Here is a 23,862-nt window from a genome sequence, read left to right as displayed (position 1 = left end):
GTGCAAAGCAAATAAATCAACAGGTGAACTCGCACCTAGCTAATAATCATATTACACAAGAGAATAAGCTGCTACCTAATGTCCACAATTTAATTGTTCTCAGGTATGAAGACAATGGAGAATCTCAAAGGGGGCAGCACCAAGTCATTAACACCCATCAATCAAGCAATGAATGCCATGAAGGCCATTTCGGTTTTCAGAGAGCCTGGGAAAACAATGTTCATAGAAGTTACATCTTAAATCCAATAAAAGTGTTTAACCACAACATAGAAAGCTTATGGGCTAAGCTTTCTAACGGATCTAGCCTCACACAATAAATCCACCGGAGCAGTGAGTTATGGTCGAATTATATTTGAGCAACGAAACTGCCAAACCTTTTTTTTTTTAGCTTTGATTAGGGTGCTGCACACCAATTATACATTAATGCTTACAAAAACGTCTAGAGATCAGGATACCTCTTCACCTCTATCCATCATCCCTTCTATATAGGAGGTTCTTGCTCAATGTGTAGGGGACTTTTGGAATATTGTCAGATTGAAATAATATGCTATATGCATTGTTCTTGAGTGTTCTAGCCATAGGCTGAATCATCTCTGAGAATTGTGCATTCCTTCCCGTTGTTCTTGCAAGTTCTTTGTGAATGCAGCGAGGATTGTAATCCACTTGACTTGATTGAGTGGATAATGTGAGGTTGGGTGAACTCCATGCTGCAGGTTGTTGCACATGCAACGGTTGGCCGCACCAGATTCGTCAGGTTTCACGAGTATGTTTGATTCTACGCCATGAAGGTCGGGTGCACCCTCGTATCATTTGGTATCAGAGCCTCGGTTGTACGGTAGGATCTTTATCCTTAGTTGTAGTTTCAGTTCTATCCTATCTGAAAATTGCCCCACAAAAAAAAATATTGAACCTTAGTTTACGATCTATTGTTCTTGTGCATTTTGTTAAGTTTTAGTCCAAAAGATCGTGTCCTTTTTGCTGAACAGTTCAACTTTTCCTCCATGTTCTTTGTTCTCAACCATGTTGGAAGGGTCATGAAATTTCTCTCCAATCTGTTGTAGATCATGTCCTCTAGTTCAGATTACAAATCCATTGGTCCATAAACCTAGCTGATCTGTTACAACGGGCTGCGCTTGGTGATGTTGTTCTCTCAATAGAAAAAAAACTATGAATCAACGTTAAAAACAAAAGCACAAAAAAAAAGCTGGTGAGAATATTAAAAAAAAGCCGCTGAATTTTTTGTTTGAAACTTTGGGAGAACCTTCTATTTGTGCAATCTTACCCTGTTCTATGATCAATTCAATCATCTAACGCCTTTCTACCACCATTTCCTTTGAGCTACTGAACCATCATTCATATTTTCTGCTAGTTCATCTCTTTGATTGCATTTGGTTTGATTATCCTTGAGTGTGGGTTGCTTTGTTCACCAATCAGACCTTGTGTTCAGCAACTAGGATTTGTGTTCTCATTTGGATAATTACTTAACAAGACTATATCAAGATCTTAGATTGTATAGGACCTATAAATTCTCCTACCAAGCTCCATAAATAAAATCCTTCTAGGTTTCAATCTCAGCTTTGAGTTCGCTTAACCTCTTGTTGTTTTGTCTCACCAATAAAGTGTGAACTCCTCTGTCAATCAACAAAGAGCAAGTAAGAACTTCGGTGATAAGGATAAGTGAGGTTGAGCGTACAGTTTATACATTATATATACATATATTTTTTTCTTTTGCTGTTTGCACAACTAACAATGTCAGGTCAAGGAGAAAATTCAGAGGCTGATCGACGTGCTTCAGATGGCCCCGTGAACTGGGGTGAATATTGTGCATTGAGAGACACACTACGACGAGAGATCATTGCTAGAAATGACCAGCTGAGAGAAGAAGTGAATAACGCCATTCAAGATCTTCAGATTGAAGTGAATCAACAACTGAACGTACTCCACACCAACATAGTTGCTGACATTGTACGGCAACTACGACCACAAAATGAACAAGACCCTGTTATAGATGAGACTGATGTGGAAGCCGCTGCTCGAAGGGCTCGTGCTACTAATAATCCACCTCCTAGGCCTCCTAGAGGTGGTGATGATGGTATCAATGGAAGGGGTCGTGGACGTGGTCGTGGCATGGGACATGGAGGAGCTGCATATGAACCAATCCATGATAATTTTCTACTTCGCAACGAAGCAAATCAGCGCAATAATCGCAATGGCAACAATCGCCCCGACGAAGAAAGGTTTGGTAAACTTAAGTTTTCTATGCCTAAATTTGCAGGTACAAATAATCCTGAAGATTATCTGGCTTGGGAACTAAAAGTTGACAAAATCTTCCGATTGCACAACTACACTGAAGAAAAGAAACTTGCAATGGCCTCACTTGAATTTGAGGAATATGCACTGATTTGGTGGGAACAAATTCAGAGTCAAAGAGAGGATCATGATGAACCTCCCGTTGCATCATGGACTGAAATGAAGGTTGAGATGAGAGCAAGGTTTGTTCCTCGTCATTACAAACGTGATCTATCTGATAAACTGCAGGTATTGAAACAAGGAAATCGTACGGTGGATGAGTACTACAAGGAGATGGAGATGGCTATGATTCGAGCCAATGTGTATGAACATGAAGAACAAACCATGGCACGTTTTCTTGCTGGTTTGAACTATCCTATCAAGCGCATCACTGAATTTCAGCCATACAATAGTGTGGTGGAATTAGTGCATCAAGCAACCAAAGCTGAAAGACAAGTGCAACAAGACTCTAAGTTTACAAAGAATCCTTCATTTGTTTCCCGTTCAGTTCAAAAAAATTCACAACCTACAGCAGGTAAAACCGCTTCTCGGTTCAATTCTTTTCGAGCTAACAGTTCAACTGCAAATGCTTTTTCTAGCCAAAATGCAGCTCGAAGTGGGAAGGAACAATCTAACCAAAATATGAAGCAAGATCCAACAGTTAGCTCTTCTTCCATGGGCTTGACAGCAAAGAGTAGTGTTGTTCAATGTTTCAAGTGTTTGGGCCGTGGACATATCTCCAAAGAGTGCCCGAACAACCGCACAATGCTTATAACCGAGGGAGGTGATTATGAATCTGCAAGTGAAGGAGATGATGATCCTAGTAATGATTCTTCTGAGGAGGAAAATGAGATGACTTACTGTGACTTTGAGACTGGAAAATCACTCATTGTTACAAAGAAAGTGTTGAGTGTACAAACAAAGCAAGACAATGAACAACTCTGCAGTCTTTTTCACACGAAGGCAAAGGTAAATGATCGTGTGTGTAAGGTAATCATCGATGGTGGGAGTTGTCATAATTTGGCAAGCAAAGAAATGTGTGAAAAACTTGGATTGAAGTTGTTGCGTCATCCACATCCATACCATATGCAGTGGTTAAACGATTGTGGAGAAGTGAAAATTCAACATATGGTGAAGGTGCCTTTCAAAATTGGTGAGTATTGTGATATGGTAGAGTGTGATGTTGTTCCAATGACGGTGTGTCATTTGCTGCTAGGCCGACCATGACAATTTGATCGTGCAATTAAACATGACGGCCACACCAATCAGTACTCATTCAGGTGGGACAATAAAGAATTTGTCCTTCGACCAATGTCTCCTGCTCAAATTTATGCTGATACAATGCAAAAGAATGAGGTAAATGCTGGAAATGTTAGAGAGCAAGAGAAGAACCAAATTGAGAAACCCAATTCTGTTAGTGAATGCTACAAACAAAATGAGAATGGAAACAAAAAGGGTGACAAACAAAAATTAGTTATGTTAGCCACTAAGTCAGAACTGAAAGAAGTGCATAAAAACTTACATTGTGTGCATTTTGTGCTTGTGTACAAAGACGTGTTGCTTTCTACTAATGACATATCATCTCTTCCGAGTGTTGTCACAAATGTTTTGCAGGAGTTTGATGATGTATTTCCAGAAGACATACCTGCTGGTCTCCCACCACTTCGTGGTATTGAACACTAGATCAACTTAATCCCAGGAGCTTCCCTTCCGAATCGACCACCCTACCGCGCCAATCCAGAAGAAACAAAGGAAATTGAGCGCCAGATACAAACACTTCTTGACAAAGGATATGTACGTGAAAGTCTTAGCCCTTGTGATGTCCCTGTTATTTTAGTTCCTAAGAAAGATGACACTTGGCGCATGTGTGTAGATTGTAGAGCAATTAATAATATCACTATCAGATATCGTCATCCTATTCCTCAGTTGGATGATATGCTCGATGAATTGAGTGGTGCTGTTGTGTTCTCTAAAATTGATTTGCATAGTGGATATCATCAAATCAGAATGAAGGAGGGAGATGAATGGAAAACTGCTTTCAAAACAAAATTTGGTTTGTATGAGTGGTTAGTTATGCCTTTTGGTTTAACTAATGCACCTAGCACATTCATGAGATTAATGAATCATGTTTTGAGGGCTTTCATTGGAAAATTTGTTGTGGTATATTTTGATGACATTCTCATATACAGTCGTACCATGGAAGAGCATATTGAGCATATCAAACAAGTGTTGCAAGTACTTAGACTTGAAAAATTGTACGCTAACATGGAGAAGTGCATATTTTGCACAAACAAGGTTGTGTTTTTGGGTTTTGTGGTTTCTGCACAGGGAGTAGAAGTGGATGAATCTAAAGTTGAAGTAATCAAGAATTAGCCTACACCTGTCAATGTTGGTCAAGTGAAAAGCTTTCATGGGCTTGCTGGGTTTTATCGATGCTTTGTGAAGAATTTCAGCACCATCGCCGCTCCTTTAAATGAGCTCACAAAGAAAGCTTTGAAATACTTGAGAGGACAAGCAAAACTAAACCGCAGGCATGCCAAATGGATGGAGTTTATTGAATCTTTTCCATATATTGTGAAGCATAAGAAAGGTAAAGAAAACATTGTTGCTGATGCCTTATCTCGTAGAATTGTTCTTTTATCTCAAATTGATGTCAAAATTCCAGGTGTAGCAAGTTTGAAACAATTGTATGCTGTAGATAAAGAATTTTCTGAGCCGTACTCTAAATGTAAAGATGGAAAAGGCTGGGAGAAATTTCATGTTCATGATGGGTTCTTGTTCCATGCTAACAAGCTATGTGTTCCAGATTCGTCCATACGTTTGCTGTTGTTGCAGGAATCACATGGCGGTGGCTTGATGGGACATTTTGGGAGAGAAGACTTTGGCCATGCTGAGCAACAATTTTTATTGGCCAAAGAGCAACGAAACTGCCAAACCTTTTTTTTAGCTTTAATTAGGATGCTGCACACCAATTATACATTAATGCTTACAAAAACGTCTAGAGATCAGGATACCGCTTCATCTCTATCCATTATCCCTTCTATATAGGAGGTTCTTGCTCAATGTGTAGGGGACTTTTGGAATATTGTCAGATTGAAATAATATGCTATATGCATTGTTCTTGAGTGTTCTAGCCATAGGCTGAATCATCTCTGAGAATTGTGCATTCCTTCCCGTTGTTCTTGCAAGTTCTTTGTGAATGCAGCGAGGATTGTAATCCACTTGACTTGATTGAGTGGATAACGTGAGGTTGGGCGAACTCCATGCTGCAGGTTGTTGCACATGCAACGGTTGGCCGCACCAGATTCGTCAGGTTTCACGAATATCTTTGATTCTACGCCGTGAAGGTCGGGCGCACCCTCGTATCAAGGACCAACGGTGTCGACGCGCGAGTACGAGCTGGGAGGAAGAGAGGACGGGAAAGAAGGAAAAGGCGATGGCGTCGGCCGAGCGGCTCGGGTAATGGCGCGGGCTCGGCGACGGCGAGATAGCGGCGGTGGTGCGGCTAGATGGCGACAGCGATGCACGGCGCACGCACACCCTCGGTGACGCGCGGCGAAAACAGAGGAAGGGAGAGAGGAGGGAGGAGAGCGGACTCACCGTGGAGGGCGACGACGACGATGTGCGGCGTCGGCGGCGTTTGCGCTCGACGGTGGAGAGGCGGTGACGACCGGAAGAAGGAAGGTGGCGGCAGAGCAGATGACGACGCACGTGCGGTGATCGACGTTCGGCGGCGAAGACCATCGACGGGCGACGACATAGAGCGGCAGCGAGAGGCGGGCGTGAGGGAGATCGAATGGGGCGGCGGCGGCCGGGAGGAGGGGATCTATAGGTGGCGGCCGACGCATTGGGCGGGGAGGTGGTTATCGATGGCCCGTTCGTTGCGAGCGCGCGGATAGGGCGGCGGCGGTCGGCGGCGGTTAGAGACCGCGTGATGCACGCGGGCGGCGGCCGTTGCGGGCGGCGGAGTTGGAGTCAGCGGCAGCTTCGGCGTGGGAAATCCAGAGGGCGCGGTAGGGGAACACGGCGTGCACACAGGCGCGAGCGAAGCGAGGCGCAGCGGCTTGGCAAGGCAGTGCGAGGCAGCGGCTGGTGGCGGGGAGGCACGCGCGGCCATGGCACGATAGAGAGCAGCGGCGTGGCAGCGCTAAGCGGCAGGACGGCGCTGCGACGCGGCGACACGGCGAGGTGCGGCGCGACGAGATGGGTGCACGGGTGCAGGGCGGCGACCAGCAGTGCGAGCGGCATGGCGCGGAGTAGCGCGGTCGAGCAGAGGCGAGCAGCTACGCGGTCGGCACAGCGAGGTGACGCCGGCCCGAGAGCAGGGCGGCAGCGGCAAGGAGAGGAAGGGGAGGGGATCGGGGAGAGGCGGCGCACTCCGACGGCGACGGCGACTTGCGCGTGTAGAGGTGAGCAAAGGCGAAGAGGGACCGGCGGTGGCCAGGGAGACGTGGCAGCGATCAAGCGGCAACGGCGCGCTAGCGGCCGCGGCGACCGAGCGATGGTGACGGCGACGCGAAGCAGCGGCGACCCGAGGGCGGCGCGGTGGTGACGGCGAGCAGCGGGAGCACGAGGGAGGAGTGAGGTGGTGGTGTCGGGCTCACAGAATTCGCGGCGGCGGTTGGTGGCGCAGCTCGGGGTGACGCGGCAGCACGCGGCGTGGCGTGACACACGCGGGCGAGCGACGCAGCGGTGCGACGACAGCTTCAGCGATGCGGGTGCAGGCAGAGGACGGCGGCGCGACGACGAAGCGACGCGAGGGCGAGGAACGGTGAGCGCGAACGCGGGCACGCGGCAATGCGCGGGCACCGGCTGGAGGTTGGGGATGACCCCGACAGGCGGGCCCCACCTATCGATGGCCGAGAGAGAGAGGAGAGGTTGAGCGATGGGGAGAGTTGGGCCGGCTTGCTGGATCGCAGGGAGGAGGCCGAAGGGAGTTGGGCTGGAGGAGAGGAAAAAGGAGGAGTGGGCCGAGGGAGGCGATGGAGACTTCGAGTGCCGGGTGGGTCGCGGATTGGGAAGTTGCGAACAGAATGCGCCTTCGCTTGATAGAACTAACACGTGCATGAAGCAGAGATTCGTACGACGAATCAGATCCGAAATACGAAACCATGCACTGTTAGCGGAACAACGACAAGAATTAACGACGCGTTAAATTGAGATTTAACGACTCGCTAAACTAGAATTAGACGACTTTAACGTAAAATCAATCTACACTTACGAAATTAAATTTCATATTGTAGATCAATCTCACGCTAGCTAATTAGATTAGAAAAACCTAAGTAATTACACGGTAGATTAATGATAGATTGATTCGCATGAGTAAAACGTATGCGAACCTGAGATTTGGTGGAAAGATTGACGATGGATTGCTGCTGTTCCTCGTTGTTTGGCTAGGAAACCTAAACAAATAAACGGTAGATGAATTTAGATTGATTCGCAAGAATAAAATAGATGCGAACCTGAGATTCGGGAGAAGGAAAACCGGTGGACGGCTGCGCTGCTGCTCGCTGCTGGACAGGAGGTGGCAGGAGGGGCACGGGAGAGGGAGACGGGGAAAAGAGGCAAGGCTATAGGGGGTATTTATAGGGGAGCTAGAGATAAATCTAGTTATCTATCCCCTATTAAAAAGAATAGATAAGGTTTTAAAGGGATAAAAATTGGAGTCCTAATTTATTGGAAATTGGTTTTACCGTGAGGACAGGGGCTCACGGCTAGCTGGCAGGGAGGAGATGTGCGTGCGTCCAGGGGGAGGAGGAGGATCACACAGGGAAGAGAGGGCAGGGAGGAGTTCGGCCGGGGAGGAAAAAAGGAAAAGAGAAAAAAAAAGGGGAAAAGGGAAAAAAAAGGGAGAAGGGAAAAAGAAAAGAAAAAGAAAGGAGGGAAAAAAGAAATTGCCTCCAATTTTGCCGATTTTCATTAAGTTTATTTAAGCAAATTTTATTGACTGCAATTCAAATTTAAATCCTGTTAATGATTTAAAATGCTTTTCGGGACATTTTAGAATATCCAAAAAGCTTCCAATTAATTAAATTAATTCATTACACTGCTTTTCTCCTGAACTTTAATTAACAAATTATTTTTAATATATTATTTAATTAATTCTTAGCTTGGGTAAAACTCAGGGCGTGACATAAACCACGTTGCAACATGCTGGTCATAGTCCGATTGGAATAAAATTATCTAAACCCTGGTTCTTGTCCAATTGAATTAAAAAATATATATATCTTTTCTATTTTTCCTGTTTCCTTCGATTAATATGGGATTTTCTAGCACATGAGAACGAACGAGGTGCCTATTTTTTCTGTTACTTTATATATATATATATATATATATGGACACTCAACAATGCCATGATCGGTAAGAAGTGAGGTTAAATATCATGTAACATAACCAAATTGAAGGACATATAGTAAGTATTACTGTGATATCGTGTTCACCTCAAGCGGACATCAAATGATTTTTTTTAAACTTCCAAACATTATTGTCGCATGTGGTGTGTAGTAGCGTTATTTTGTTAGACGAAGATGAATGATTATCTGATTTTTTATAGCTATTTCATAATCTAAATAACAAAACTAACTAGTATATAATTAAAAATCTACTTAGGAATATGAGATGATTAACTTTTATATAAAAATGTTTTGCAAAAATACTGTATAACTTTTAATAGTTCAAGAAACATCCATGCAAAGTCAAACAAAAAAAATCTGTTAAAAAGAACGCAACCATGAATTGAGAATTAAGTTGTCGGCCTACATAAATATCTAGATCTATCCATGGGGCAAGCTAGCTAGTGTGGCCACATTATTTTATGGGCAGATTTAAGTCATTCATCTGTGCAAAATATTGCATATGCAAGTGAAAAGAAAAATAGCTCATGCGATTATGTGAAGAGAGAGAGAAAAAACATCATTTATTAACCTATGCAAATTGATACTCTATGGATCAATTTTATATTTCTATTAATTATTATTATTGCATATTATATTAATTTGTACTCCATCCGTTCCATATTATAAAATTTTCTGAGTTTATCTAGATTCATTTATTTATCAATGTATATGTTTTGTATATGTGTTCAGATTCATTATCATACATATGAATCTACGTTAGACTAGAATATATTATAATAGCAAGGCTAATAATATAGCCAACAAGTTGGCTATAAAACTTTTTATAGTCTTCTCTTAGCACGTCCATATAGTAGTTAGTTCTTTATCATTTATCATTAATGCATGATCCACATGTCTCTCTCGTATTATTTCTTGGTTCCTGTATCCAAGTTGGCTATAAAATTACAGTCCATTACTCCTTCTCCTCACCTCTCTGCTCCACGTAAACATTTAGCTAGCTTACAGCCTACTATTATACTCTAACATGGAACAGAGGAAATGATATTTTAAAAATATGTAAGTGAGACCACCCGTACTATAAATCCTGGATACACGGCCGTCCCGACATTCAACTTGCTCCGGTGTGGACTTTCCATGTGCCTCGAGCACAAAACGTGCATGGCCGAATCGGGACAGCCATGCGATTTGACCAAGCAAACGAACTGGGGAGCAAATTAGAAATAATACAAAAGAAAATTAAATACACAGGGTTAATTACAGTTTGGACAGCAGATCACTGTATGTCAGTATAACTTTGAACTTATCCGACCTATGGCGACTCAAGCTCTCAGCCTTCAGCTGGTCCGCTACGTCACGCTGCGCACTGTAGTTCTTCCAGCCATAGAGCCGCACCTCCCTCAGGCTCTTCAGGTGCTCGACGCCATCAAGATTAATCCTTTCCTCGCCATGGAAATCCATGACCAAGGTCTCGAGCTTTGCCATGGCACCTTCCTCGAACCCGAGAACTCGTGGTGTAATACCTCCTTTGCCAGCAAGCAAGAAGAAGAGCTCTTTGAGCAGCGGGAACCTGAAGGCGCTGCTCGCCACCAGCCTGTCGTCGCTGCAGCATCTCCTGCCCAAGATGATCTTCGACAGGCTGGGCAGCACGTGCAGGACGCCATAGATCTCGTCGCTGGGAAGGTTCACCCACCATAGCTCTACCAGCACGAGGTGAGCTAGCGACTTCACCCAGCCCGGGATTCTGTCGATGGTGCCACGGATGTAGAGCACTCGGAGGAACCTGGGCGACGCGATGGGGGCCATGTCGAGGAGAAAATTCATGTTGTTCGCATCAAACTGCATGTCATCCAGAAACAGCTCATGGAGGGAGGAGCACCTGCCTATGGATCCGGCAAGGTTGGCGAGAACCTGCGCCCTGGAGCAATTCTTGCAGCTGAGGATGACGCCGAGAACTCGCAACGACTGTGCAAGGTCCCCGATCTCCTGGGCGAGTCCAGCGTCGCCCTCACGGAGCTCGAAGCTGTATATCCGTTGCAGCGCCTTCATCTTGCTGATGTCACGAGGTAGCCTTAAAAGGATTCTCTGGTCATGCCTGTTCGTGAAGCCCACACGCTCGAGCTTTTCTAGATCGACCAGTGATTCTGGGACCTTGTGGAGCAGTGTTTCGTACAGCCACAGTGTCTGCAGATGCTGCAGCCTGTTTATCTGGGCAGGGAGTTCTGTGATGTCGGTTCCATTCAGGCCCAAGAACCTGAGCAGGAACAACCGGCAAACGTGCTTCATGTGGTGGTTCTGCAAGTCCTTGCAACCCTGCAGGTCGAGCACCCTCAGGAGGCTGAACTCGGCGAGTTTATCCAGCAGCTTTCGGTTGCCTTTAGGACGGAATGTGGTCAGTGACCGGACATGGCTGAAATCTGTGCTGTCCATATTGTCAGACGCTATTATGTCATCGCTCTGGATGGACAGACGACGAACAGTGCCGCCATACGAAGTGCCATCTCCTACCAAGAAGCTGACAAAGTTGGATTCTAGGGCCTTCGACACGGCAACATCGAGCATAGCGTCGTGCACTCGACACTTGGGTGCCTTCCCGTAGGGTTCGACGTGCGGTGGCTGGATCATACTCCTGCTCACCAGCTCGTCGAAGTAGGCCTCTGCGACCTCCATGAGTGTCAGGCCTCGCTGCTCGAAGACCAAGCCTTCAGCGATCCATCTGTACAGCAACCTGTTCTTGCCGATGGCGTAATCTTCAGGGAAGATGCTGAGGTACATCATGCAGGCCCTGAGATGATGGGGCAGGTGGTTGTAGCTGAGTGTTATGATCTGCCTCATCCCTTCAAGGGTAGGGTTGTTCTGCATCTGGGAGCCAATCGAGTTGGAGATTCTTGTCCACATCTCTGCTCCCCCCGGTGACCTGTAGCCTGCCATAAGTCTGCCGATGCAGACAATAGCCAACGGTAGTCCACAGCATCTTGTTAGTATCCTTTGCATTGTTTCTACCAAATGCTCTGGGCAATCTTGTTGATGGCCAAACACTGTGTCGGTGAACAACTTCTTGGCGTCCTCGAATCGGAGGGGCTTGATTCGATGGATGTAGTAGTCTTCCTCAAGGCTGGCTGAGCTGCATGCCCTGGCAACATGCTCCATGCGAGTGGTCACAATGATTCTACTGCTGCACTTGTTGTCTGGCAGTACTGTTTGTATCGCTTCCCATGCTGCTATGGACCATACATCGTCAATCACAATGAGGTACCTGATTAAATCATTTTTTCCTGTTCATCAGTCATCTGTATTTTTACTTGTTTGTCCAACCAACTAAGGTTTTAATCTGAAAAATGCAACTCTAGAATACATTAGTAACTTTACTTAGTGTCTTGTTTTTTATTTACTGCAGTAAACTATATTACTACATAAGTTTTTTTCACTCAACTTTTTTTTTGCTTGGTATCAGAAAAATACACAAAAGTAGGTATAACTTCTTTTTTTTAAAAAAAATGGTTGAAGCCAGATTCTTTATTCATTGCAAGACAAATGGACACGTTGGCTTTCGGCATGGACAGATCTAGCATGGGAGCGGTGGGGTCAAAAGCTCCTGCTACCTTTGTTAAAGCCATGGGAGGCTTTACGAAGACCCTATTAAAATTTTATATCAAATAAAAAAAGAAGAGCATTTTTTCCATCCTTGAAAAGTTAATAGAAGGTATCACTGTTTTCTATGTAAAATTTGGTATCTCTCGATACCTTAGATACTAGAAGGTACTAAATTTTACATAGAAAATATTAGTACCTCCTGGTACCTTCTTAATGATGGTAAAATTGCTAAAAAAGAAAGATGTGGTTTTTTAAAATTTGGCCCATAATACATGTGGTTTTATAAAATTTATGATCGATGCAAGATATGAAATAATAAAAGTTATAGTGCATCTATATAAATTTAATTTTTTTAATACCGCTCAGGTTTAGATATTGTGTTTCATTAATTCAGATGATTGACAGCTAAGAAAAATTCAATCAAATGACAAACAGTGCAGGTTTGTACATATCATTTGCTGTTACTAGAACCGGTGCTCATGTGGCCGCAAGTCATTAATACCAGTTCCTAGGCCGTCGTTCGGGGGATGGCGCTAAGTTAACTTAGTCGGCGCGAAAAACAGAGTAATAGATTAGTACATAATTAATTAATTATTAATTATTAAAAAAATATGAAATAGATTAATATGATTATTTAAAACAACTTTCCTATAGAAATTTTTTGTAAAATATACACCGTTATGTGCACGCGAAAAACGAGGGAAGTAAGTTAACTTACCTACTTTGCCGAAAACGGTCCTAGTTACAACTAGCACTCTAGCACCGAGAGTGCAGCATCAGTGTTATAATAAGGTCTAGAGCTTAAGGAGGGGACGCACTCTGGAGCTTGGTGGACACGAGAGGCTCTATCCATGGCCAGGATTATAATAAGATCTTGTGTGGTAACAGGATCATAAACAGTGTTCTAAATAGTAGGCTATAGCGGATTTGAGGAACCAACACTAGGATATTGTGATTTTGCAGCTAAGAATTCTCAAACACTATTAGCTACACTTAGCGGGCTATAGCTGATAAATGGGTTCGATTTCGTGTCTGCTAAGGGCATGCACAACGCCCAGCCTAAGCCGTTGATTAAGCCTAGAAAAGCTGACGTAACACTAATTTAATAAAAGCATGCAGTCTTGCTGTCGTTTGGCTCGTCTACGGATGTTGCTCGTGCTCCTAGGTGGGTGGACAGCTCCAGTGCTTGCTATGTCATATGGATTCTTAATTGGTTACAGATAAATAAATATTTTAACTATCTTGTAGATAATAAAAAAGACAATAGTTGTCTAAACTATTGTACAAGTTATCTTCTACTATCTGTATAAGATATAGTAACATCATCCGTCTAAACTGTTGTACGTGCCCTAAATCGTGACCACGGGTTAGAAATTCGGCCACCTGACTGTCTGAGGCCCATAATCCCATCTCGCCGCCCTAATCCTCGCTAACCTGAGTACCCAACGCAGTCTCTCGACTCTCTCTCTCTCTCGCATCTCTACCCTGTCTCTCTCAGTGACGGTGACTACTATTGCGCGACGACGGCGGCGGCAGCTGATAAGCAACAATGGCATCGAATGCTGTGTAGGCAGCGGTGGGGGTGGCTCTACACCTCTGCCTATGGCAGCGGCGGGGGTGGGTCTGCACCTCTGCCATCCTACAGCGGCGATAGCGGCTCTGCCTGACGCATGCTACAACAGCAGTGGCTACTCCCCGGCGACGACGACTGCCCCCCAGTGTCCCCTAAGCAAGAGCAACACCACTCCTCTTCCTCTAATAGCATGTAGCTCCCCTCTCTCCATCTCTTTGATTCAGTTTGTGCGAATGAAAAATATTCATGTGCAGGATTGATTGTGCAAGACAACAAGAGTAGGATAAGGAAATTAAAGGGAAATATTCGTATAACTTCTTGCTAGTAGACACCTTTTAGAGATGTACTTATCATATATTAATGTAACTCATAAAAGCAAAACTGAAGGATAACTAGTTAGTTCAATTTTTTTTCATAGTTTTTCTTATCTGAAGGTAGAAAGGCATTTAGGCCCCGTTCGTTCCCCCCTTCACTAACCCAAGATTTTCTCGTTTTTCACGTGCACGCTTCCCAAACTGCTAAACGCGTCTAAACGGTGTATTTTGCGAAAATTTTCTATAGGAAAATTGCTTAAAAAATCATATTAATCTATTTTTGAATTTTTTTATAACTAATAGCTAATTAATCATGTACTTATCTATTATTACGTTTTTCGCGCCAAATAAATTAACTTACCCCGAACACGGCCTTAGAACCCTTGGATGATAACCTCAAGGTAAAGGCATAGCGCTTGAGCGAGGAACGAGCGCATACCTCTTGCCATGGAGAAGCTGTCCAAGCGTCGTCGCCAGCTCGTCCACGTCGTCCCCGTCGTCTTGACTATGATCACTTGCAACCCTCACGACCTTCCTAAGCAGCTGCTTGAGCAGTCCACCGAGGTCCTTGCCGGCGTTGAACGCCTGAGACACCGACACGATTGCCTGGCAGTCGAAACCCTCCTCCAGGCTTCGGCAAACCTCCATGGCAAGCGTCGTCTTCCCGAGCCCGGCGAACCCAACGACGGAGAACACCTTGAGACTCGCGTCGGGCAGATTGTCACTCGTCAGCTTGTCCGGCGACTTCGCCAGGACGGCGGCGGACAGCCGTCGCACCAGGTCGTCGATGCCGACTAGCTGCTGCTGGCCTCGCACGGTGCAGGAGGGAGGCACCGTCGCGTGATCCGGCACGAACCACACGGCGCGGGGCAGCGCCTGGCCGTCGATGCCGTAACGCGCGCGGCGTTCGCTGACGGCGCGCGCACGGGCGCGGAGCTTCCTGATGTCGACGGCGAGGCGGCGCCGCGGCCAGGCTGTGACAAGCCGGCGCCAGGCGCGGCCGAACGCACCGGCGGCGGCCCGTGGCGGGCTGTAGCTGATGCGGAGCAAGAAGACGTCGATGCAGTCCTCGGCGTCGTAGGCGAGCTCTCGCACCTGGTTCATCCACTCCCGGACGAAGTGGTCCACGGCGCTCTCGTCGGCCTCGGAGAACCGGCGGAGGGCGGCGTTCATGACGGCCACCTCGTCCCTCAGGTGGCCGACCTCGCCGCAGACGCCGCTGAGTAGCCGGAACTCCTCGCACACCAGCTGCGCAAGCTTCGCCACAAGGCCATCCCCGTGGCTCGCCACCGCGCTCTCCATCCCTCCACCCACGGGCGCCGCAAGTCAAACGAGCTTAGCTTAGCAAGGAGGTTAATTTCCGCATTGGCGTAACCTGCTTGGGGTGACAAATTTAGAGGATTTGTTTATGCTAATTGGATCGTGAGATGATTGTTTGGTTTTTTTATAAAAAAATGAAACGGTTTATTTATAAACGAAAAAATAATTTATGTATAAAACTATTATATACATATTTTTAATGATCTGAAAGCAAAAGGTAAAAAATAAACTTTGATATAAAAAATCTAAAATCTACTCTAATTTTAAATTTTGCCTTAAGTATAAACAAGATCGAAAAGATGCGGCGATGAACTAAGACAAGTGGTTTAACTACTAAGCGCGTATATATATATATACACACGAACTCTGACAGCGTGTTCGTAACTTATTTTTGGAATTTTATATCCCATCAAGGGCAGACTCCGACGTTCAACAACCAGCGAACGCTTTACCTTATTAATACAGCAACTTGTATATTGTTTCTGCTAACCAAATGATTCTTGTGATCTAATCTCACGGAGTTACTCCCTCAATTTTATAATGTAACATATATGATTTTTTCTTGTAATGTTTGATTATTTGTCTTATTCAAAAAATTATAGAAACATCGTTTATTTGCTTGTGATTTACTTTATTATCAAAAAACGACTTATTATTTTTATATTTATACTAAATTTTTGAATAAGACGAATGGTCAAATATTGCAACTAAAAAAGTCAAACATCTTGCAGTCAAACATCTTGCATTATAAAACAGAGGTAATACTTTTTTTCACCTGCAAGTACTGCAAGTACAAGTAGAACGTGGGCAAGCACTCTTGTACACATATCACACTCACGCCTTCCACGTACTCCTGGATGCATGCTAAGACATGTCTTAAGTACATGTCTTTTAAGTAATGTTTTAATAGACTTATATAGCTTGTTATGATATAAAGCCCTACATAAAATAAAATAAACAATGACATATTATAATAAAATAAAAGTGGTGTTGTCGTGTCGGTTACCTCTTACTGCACATTACAAATCTTGTCTACTGCTACGATCCTCCATCTTGTGAAAGCGAATAACCACATCATCATTTGGAATTATAGCTAGCAATTCCAGTTCCACGAAACACATGGCACAATAATTCATAAACCGATCACTAATACGATTCTGTAGTATTTTTTTGATAATTTTCATTGCTGAAAAGCATCTCTCCACCGATGCAGTGGCGATAAGAAGAACTAGTACTACCTTAAGGAGTTGATATACTAAAGAAAAAGCAAGATGTTTTCTTGCATCCGCCATCAGTTTAGCAAGCTCAGAATACTCTTTAAATTGGCAAATCTTTAATCAACTCGTACATTTGTCAATATAAAAATTGAGCTCACGATCAAGCTAGATCCTTCAATTGTGTTGAATCAAAATTATTAGGGTATGACTTAGCCAACTCTATTAAGCTCTCAGCATTGAAAGAATCAAAAGAATTCTTGGGATCAAACGTAATGATGTTGGTGAGCAATTTAGAATTTATCTCGCTGAAACGATCACTAAACTCTGTAAGCTGCAAGTCAATAATTGGATTCAAGCAATCATATCTGTAGTGTTGATAGTTGGTGCGGTTACTCTTGTGTCTTGGTTTATGCCGATAGATATAGTTTTTATCCATATCCAACTTGGGAATTCCATGTTCTTAACAAAATAAGTATATATGGTCTCCAATAGAGAATCCCAACCGTTGTCTCTAATTTGCTGATATTTTTGCTTAGTTAACTTCACCTCTACCATGGCCTCTAGGATATATTTGTTTTTTTTTTCTTTGCAATGACAGTGATAAAGAATTTACACGTCCTAAACAAAGCAACATTAAGTGCAAGTGAAAAAACAAAGTCAAAATCTTTGAGATGGTCCATAAGAACATGAGCTTGACGTCTCTTTGCACCATTTGGACCTTCTTTTTCAACATATTGGAGCACTTGAATAACAAAAAAAAAGATTATTTAGGCTCTTGAGGGCTTTATAATGAGAACCCCAACATGTATCTCCAGCTCTATGGAGAGACTGCTCTTGATTTAATCTGGTTCCTCTGCTCAATTGTCCACTTCCTAGGGCTTTTCTTACTCTTTCCTGCAGACTTTCTCGAATGATATCCTTTCTTTTGCAAGAAGCTCTAGCAACAATGAGCAATAGTGACATCATGTAAAAAAGTCACTAGCATCGTCATTCTTTTTAGCCATTGTGACAATAACCAATTGCACTTGATAGGCAAAGCAATGGATATAATATGCCGAGCTATTCTCTCTCATGGTTAAAGCTCTTAAACCATTAAACTCGCACCTCTTGTTGCTAGATCCATCTATTTGTTTTTTACTCCGTCCATACTTACCAAATAGTTTATAATGTTAGATTTAAGACATGACGCCGTTGTCTCTTTCACATGAACAGCACCAATAAGTTTGTCTTTTATTAATCCAAACTTGTCAACATACCACAAAACCACCGCCATCTATTCCTTCCCAGAAACATCAGCTAACTCATCTACCAACAAACAAAACACGTCGCCGCCAATATCTCCAATGATAGATTTCACTACGATCTGCATAAAAAGGTTTGTTAGCTTATCATGTTAAAAAGACCATGAAAATGATATAATTAGTGTAAAATAAAACAAACATCAACTTCCCCTTTGAGCAAAACAGTTCGAAATATCCTTTTTGTATTTTCTGAATCCACCATTTGATTATTTGCAGGTGCATTCCTTGGAACGACCTTCTTTATGTTATCATTTCGCAATATCCTCCTCCTGTTTTTGGCCACTACATTTGCATCGTCCACGAAGACTTCTTTTGATTTTGTTTTCTTATTCTACTTTTGTGTTTGTTGCAGGTTTCATCTAAGTGCAATGCAGGGGCAGGAAGATACACGTTAATACAAGTTTTTCTTGCTAATAATTTGTCTATCGGATGATTTGAAACCAAGAAGAGTAAAAGGAGACTTGATTTTGTTCTGAACTCAGGTGTTAGAATTCAGGCCACTGGAATTTAAACACGCAAATGAGGTGAAAATTAGCTTTTGTCACAGGTTTCTTTTTCAAAAATTTCTTGCCAATGCCTGAATGCCGCTAAATCGATGAAGTTATATGACAGTATCATAGCATGGAAACTGTATGCATTGAAAGGAGACACGAGGCTCTCCATTCTTTATGCATCCAGTTATTTGGAGAAATTTACAAAACAAGAGTAGCGTTCAGCTAAGCTGAGCAATGGAACAGCAGGTGTCACAAAAATTGAGGATAAACTGTAACTATACATATTTTTTTTTGAGAAGGATATTTTTTACCCGGCCTCTATATCCACTCCGGATATATACAACTATTTTTTTATTTTAGGAAATTTACGAACTTAGCCCCTTAAATACCCAATCTGAAATTCATGCTCCTATGGAGTTTTGAACCTAGGAGCTTGGGTGTTACTCAAGTTACTACAACCACTAGGCTACATGCCCTTATACATACAAGCTGATGAATATCTATACATACAAGCTAATAAAAATCTGGAGTTTTCTCCACAGATACGATAGTACAAGTGTAATACTACTAGGAGAGAGCATCATCGGCCGCGTTAGTTTGGAGAAATGGTAAGTTAACTTATCTTACGCGAAAAACGTAGTAATAGATTAGTACATGATTAATTAATTATTAATTATTAAAAAAATATAAAATAGATTAATATGATTTTTTAAAACAACTTTCCTATAAAAAAAACTTTTATAAAAAATACACCGTTTAGCAGTTCGAGAAGCGTGCGCGCGAAAAACGAGGATAATAAGTTAACTTACGTGCGCGAACAAACGGGGCCTAGTGTTCCTATCCTTCATATAAGAGGCCACCATGATATCAATTGAGATCAGTTTCGATTGTTCAGGTCCATGTAGCTCAACAATTATACCAAGTGAGATCACCGTGTAGAGAATTGGGCGTCATACACACTTTGAGTTTGCAGCTGCCAACAATGCCGCGCCGATCCCCGATCCGTCTTTCGTGTGCTCGATCACGATATGATTCGATAGCTCAGGTCCCAGTAGCTCAACAACAGCCTCCTTCATGTATCTCCTGTACTGAGGGTAGTTCTCATATAGACGGCCGTCCATGGCGACCGCCGTTCTTCGTCCAAAGATTTTCCCTTTGGAGTCATTCTCCATCTTCTCAAGGATTCCTACGATGCCGGCCCCAGCCAACCGGCCTCCTCTTCTGATGATACAGTCGGCGACCTCTACGGCGACTCTCCGTGCCTCTAGAGAAGCTTGGGAGACCTGTGGATGTGATTTTGGGGGTAAATTTGCATGTTCAGATGGTACCTAGATGCCCATGTGACTGATACATGAGGAGTAACTTACCCCGATGACGTCACATAAGATGGACTCAACTTCTCCAAGATTGTCAGAATTGTCTTGCTGCATAGCACACAGGTGAGGTGTCCTGTAATTTGGAGTTCACCTTAGCATGATACTTCAATTTAATTGTGATGGTATATTGGTATGGGCATAATTTGGATTTTGCATGCTGGAGCATGAGAACTGACCTTAGAACAAATGGTTCAGCAAGTTTCTTGGGGAAGGAATGGCCAAAGAGATCAGATACTTCAGCCATCTTGACCAACACCCTACGGACAATTTCACCTAGATACATCCCAGAAATCATCTTCTCAAATATCTGCCCATATTGCAAGAACACCACAACATGAAGACTTTAAAAAAAAAACTAGAAAGATAATGTCGTCTTTGAAGAAGAGAGATGCATCATTTTTTTCAAGATCAAAGAAGAAATATGTCCCTCAGAGTCAAGAGTGGCTAGATCTTGGTTAAATTTTCCTACTGCTTATCTTAGAAAATGAAAATTGAAAGCATTCTTTTTCACCTGTTCACCAGGATTTATGCTCTCATCATCCATTTCTCTGTCAAATTCAGTCAATGGTAGTCCATCTGAGAAGGCTCCCCACTCAGTGTTAATAATCTGCAGTGCAGACACTTCCACTAAGAAAATTGCATACCTCTTTTCGTGTATAATAATTAGCAAATAATTTGTTTGTTGTGGCATACCGTGTTTCCTGTTCCAAGAACAAGGTGTTGCAACTTTGGGATAGCTTCAGTTCGTTGAATGTAACACGCATTGGTGCCAGTGCCCAAAATCACCGCAACCATTACGTCATCATCCCAATAATGTGCTCCAGCCAAGGCTCCCACAGTATCATTTACCTGATAAATGGAATTAAAGTAGATTGGTTATAAATGTACTACTATAGTACTATGAAGAGGATATCTTTTCCCAAACATTGTAGCCTCTAACCATGGTACTCTTATAGGCTTTGGCTTTGCTTACCAAGGCAGAGACACGCATATCAAGGCCCTTTCTTTCCATTGCAGCATTGAGACAAGCAACCACATCTTTCCCAGCCTGTCCAGAACAACATATTTGGCTGTTACATGACAAAGAAACTAACTTGATAATCCATAAACTATGATCTGGAAAGTAAGTAAATAGAAAATGGCATTTACAGGATATCCAACTAGGAGAATAACTGAACAAGATAAGAATCTACAATGCCATGCATCATGGGGTCAAAGAGTTATGAAAACTATTATGTATAGAAAATGCATTATGAGATAGTCTTACAGTTCCAGAGACAGCAAAACCTTTTGTCCACTTGATCAGAATGCCAGAATCAATAGAAGTCTGATTCACTGGAAAGGAGAATGTGAAGCCTATCTCCCTCTTCCTCCCTTGTGGCAAATGAAACTTATCACTCTCCGTTGCAACAAATCTCGACAGGCCACTAGCGATAAAATCAAACAGATCCTGCTTGACACAACCATGTTGTCAGACATTCAGAAATACATGTCCCTGCAGCTATACTGAGAGAATAAGCTCAGAAGAAACAGCTTGTGAAAAATTAGCAAACCTCGGTTGTACCATGCATTATTTCATTTGGGATCGAGACTTGCTCAAACTCGGTGTCTATAATGCGCTTATCTTTTCCTCCCAATTGTACCCTCAGCACTCGAAAGTTGGTGCCCCCAAGGTCCAGGGCATAAAACAATCCTGTCTCATTCCTTCCGCGCAGCAATTAAGAAGCACAAAATTAATCAGATAAATAATAAATCAATGCAAAGATAGAAGATTGATAACTGAGCTCAAGTTGCAAAGATAATACTAGTTGATCAATCTCTACTCTGAACATGTACAATACAGCAAAATTCATCAATTCCCAACCCCATATCTTGCTGTTCAGAAGTTCAGATCACACAAAGATACGGCTGAACAATTAAACTACCATATGATCTACTTACAAATAAGTTTTATGAAGTGCTAATGCAATTATTAGCAACACCAGCTAGCTAATTAGTAATTAGAGCGAGTTAAGTGTTTGTTCAACTTTGTCTCTTAAAACTTAAAACTTGGGTACCCAGTGGGGAGTGAGTAGACGTGGCTGGGGATCATCTTGAGCTCGCCGGCGCCGTCGGCGGCCAGCCCGGCGCGCATCTCGACGGCCATGGCGTCCGCCAAGCGCCGCAGCGCAGGGAGCGGGCCGGCGCACCGCAGCCTCAGATCGGCCAGGACGGGCGTGGCCGCGGACGCCGGGGCCACCGCGGAGCAGCGGACGACGGCGGCAGCAGCGCCGCCGCGGCTCCCGGGCCGCCGTTGCTGCTGCGCCTGCGCGACGGGGGTCGCCGGGACCGGCAACGCGGCGGCGGCGGCGGGCATGCCAAGGAGGAGCAGAGCTGAGCTGAGCTGCTCGCCGGTGGTGGGAGTGATCGATGGACCGTATCAAGTGGTGTGGTGGTGGGATCAAACAAGGTGGCAAGAAATGCTAATGCTCCTCTCTTTTCTTTTTCTTTTTTTATTTTTCTTGAAGGGTAATAAATTCTAAAATGATTAAGCTTTTATAAGAAATAAAAATGTATACTCATTCCGTTTTAGAAAACTAGTGTTGGATGTTAACATCCTACCCATCCTACTAGTGTAAATCCAATAAAATTTGCGGTACTATAATCAAATCAAAACAAAAATCAATGACATTATCTATTAAAAAACAAATGGAGTAGCATACTTTTAATATCTATAATTTTCTTAGAAAAAATAAGTTGCCAAAAGGCTAAAAAACTGCGACAAATCAAAGGCTAAATATGAATACCATATTGAGACAATTATTTAAGAACGGAAGCACTGTGAGACTAAAAACAACTTTATATATGAGCGACGTGGTTTCAATTTATAATTTTATACTAATAATTCAAGTTGTTTGTTGGCTTATCAACCGCAACCAATTGAAATTGATGCTGGAGTTTTTTTAATGTATTTTCTAACCTAGATTTTGAAACCATAAAACTATAGTCGATATATATAAATGAGTAAAACTTTTATACGTATATGTATGTGTTTTTATGGTTTAAAACCGAAAACACAGTAAAAAAAACTCCACCAACAATTTCAGCGATCATATCCATGGAACGATTGAAACTTTTAATGAGGGGGTTTTTTCTTGTAATTTTTCCGCTATGCCAAGCTCTCAGATCTAATCACATTTGGGATCGATGCGACGATGCAACTTGCACCTTGGTTGATCAGGCTAGATCTTGTGGATGCAAGCACTGAAATGACCAACTGTAAAAGTTGTGGATACCAATCCATGTGGGCATGCATGTGATTAATCACACATGACATGGAGAATTGGAGATGGACAGCTAATTAAGCTGGGAAACAACCACACCACTTGTCCATCCCCTTGCTAATCCAACCCATCATCCATTCACATACAGCTGTGTGAATTATGATTAGACTTGAACAGAAAAATCACTAATTTCATGCCCTCAGCAAACCAGTTTTGCATGGATTGAAAGGGTAAAAAATAAAAAGAAAAAAATAATCTGTCAAGTTAGTGATGGGGCTTCACTGGTCTGACAACTTCCTATTAATAACGCCTTGTTCGTTTGCCTTCCTCAATTCCCCTTTTTTTCACACATGTACCCCGAACTACTATACAGATTGTTTTTAACGAATTTTTTAATAAGAAAGTTGCTTTTAAAATTCAGATTAATTTATTTTTCTAATCTTTTATAGTTAATAATTAATTAATTATATACTAATCTATTACCATGTTTTCCGTGCTCGTCAATAAACAAACCGCCGAACGCAGCCTAAGAATCAGATGAAGAGAATCAAAACAACTAGCGAAAAGCCCCATGCTTTGGTATGGGTGAAATAAAATATTTTAACATCACTTGTTTGCTTATTAAGAAAAATTGATATTCACTTGTTTAAACTAAATATTGAGATGTTTTATAATATCAGCATGTATCAGGGATCAATTTATAAATTCTGTTAAATCTTTAGTAGGGTGGTTTTTATAGAGAATAAGTTCAGATATCATCCCTTAACT

The 23,862-nt window shown here is 42.8% G+C and overlaps 2 protein-coding genes across 3 annotated transcripts; both read right to left on the bottom strand.

Annotated features, from left to right (window-relative positions):
- Positions 1-9,899: 9,899 nt before the first annotated feature.
- On the bottom strand, positions 9,900-15,425 carry LOC102717081 (disease resistance protein Pik-2-like). The gene is made up of 2 exons (XM_040525856.1): positions 14,563-15,425; positions 9,900-11,898 (listed from the first exon to the last, which is right to left on the bottom strand). Exons 1-2 carry the CDS (start codon positions 15,423-15,425, stop codon positions 9,900-9,902), a joined length of 2,862 nt encoding a protein of 953 aa, XP_040381790.1.
- A 2,369-nt stretch (positions 15,426-17,794) lies between these two features.
- On the bottom strand, positions 17,795-22,304 carry LOC102708539 (hexokinase-4, chloroplastic). 2 transcript variants are annotated; one of them, XR_001550647.2, is made up of 10 exons: positions 21,889-22,304; positions 21,385-21,535; positions 21,099-21,281; positions 20,805-20,879; positions 20,525-20,680; positions 20,343-20,438; positions 20,008-20,138; positions 19,823-19,904; positions 19,265-19,738; positions 17,795-18,023 (listed from the first exon to the last, which is right to left on the bottom strand). XR_001550647.2 is itself a non-coding variant. In XM_006657472.3 (9 exons), exons 1-9 carry the CDS (start codon positions 22,185-22,187, stop codon positions 19,406-19,408), a joined length of 1,506 nt encoding a protein of 501 aa, XP_006657535.2. In that variant the 5' UTR covers positions 22,188-22,304; the 3' UTR covers positions 19,212-19,405. The 2 variants fall into 2 exon arrangements, 1 of the variants encoding a protein (XP_006657535.2); XM_006657472.3 differs by lacking the exon at positions 17,795-18,023 and having other exon boundaries at positions 19,212-19,738.
- Between the last annotated feature and the right edge of the window lie 1,558 nt (positions 22,305-23,862).

This window comes from Oryza brachyantha, chromosome 7, assembly GCF_000231095.2.
Source record: "Oryza brachyantha chromosome 7, ObraRS2, whole genome shotgun sequence".
Taxonomy (NCBI): Eukaryota; Viridiplantae; Streptophyta; class Magnoliopsida; order Poales; family Poaceae; genus Oryza; species Oryza brachyantha.
The sequence above is the reverse complement of the archived record's forward strand: the minus strand, read 5'-3'. Positions and strand labels throughout refer to the sequence as shown.

What these genes read in the sequence shown, in the direction of transcription:
- LOC102708539 (XM_006657472.3), bottom strand. Translation starts at nt 22,187, where the DNA reads ATGCCCGCCGCCGCCGCCGCGTTGCCGGTCCCGGCGACCCCCGTCGCG. An exon ending in TAATGCATGGTACAACCGAG is followed by an intron (nt 21,282 to 21,384) that starts GTTTGCTAATTT and finishes TGTGTCAAGCAG; the next exon opens with GATCTGTTTGATTTTATCGC. An exon ending in TTCTTGGAACAGGAAACACG is followed by an intron (nt 20,439 to 20,524) that starts GTATGCCACAAC and finishes TCTGCACTGCAG; the next exon opens with ATTATTAACACTGAGTGGGG.
- LOC102717081 (XM_040525856.1), bottom strand. Translation starts at nt 15,425, where the DNA reads ATGGAGAGCGCGGTGGCGAGCCACGGGGATGGCCTTGTGGCGAAGCTT. An exon ending in CAGCTTCTCCATGGCAAGAG is followed by an intron (nt 11,899 to 14,562) that starts GTATGCGCTCGT and finishes TGATTTAATCAG; the next exon opens with GTACCTCATTGTGATTGACG.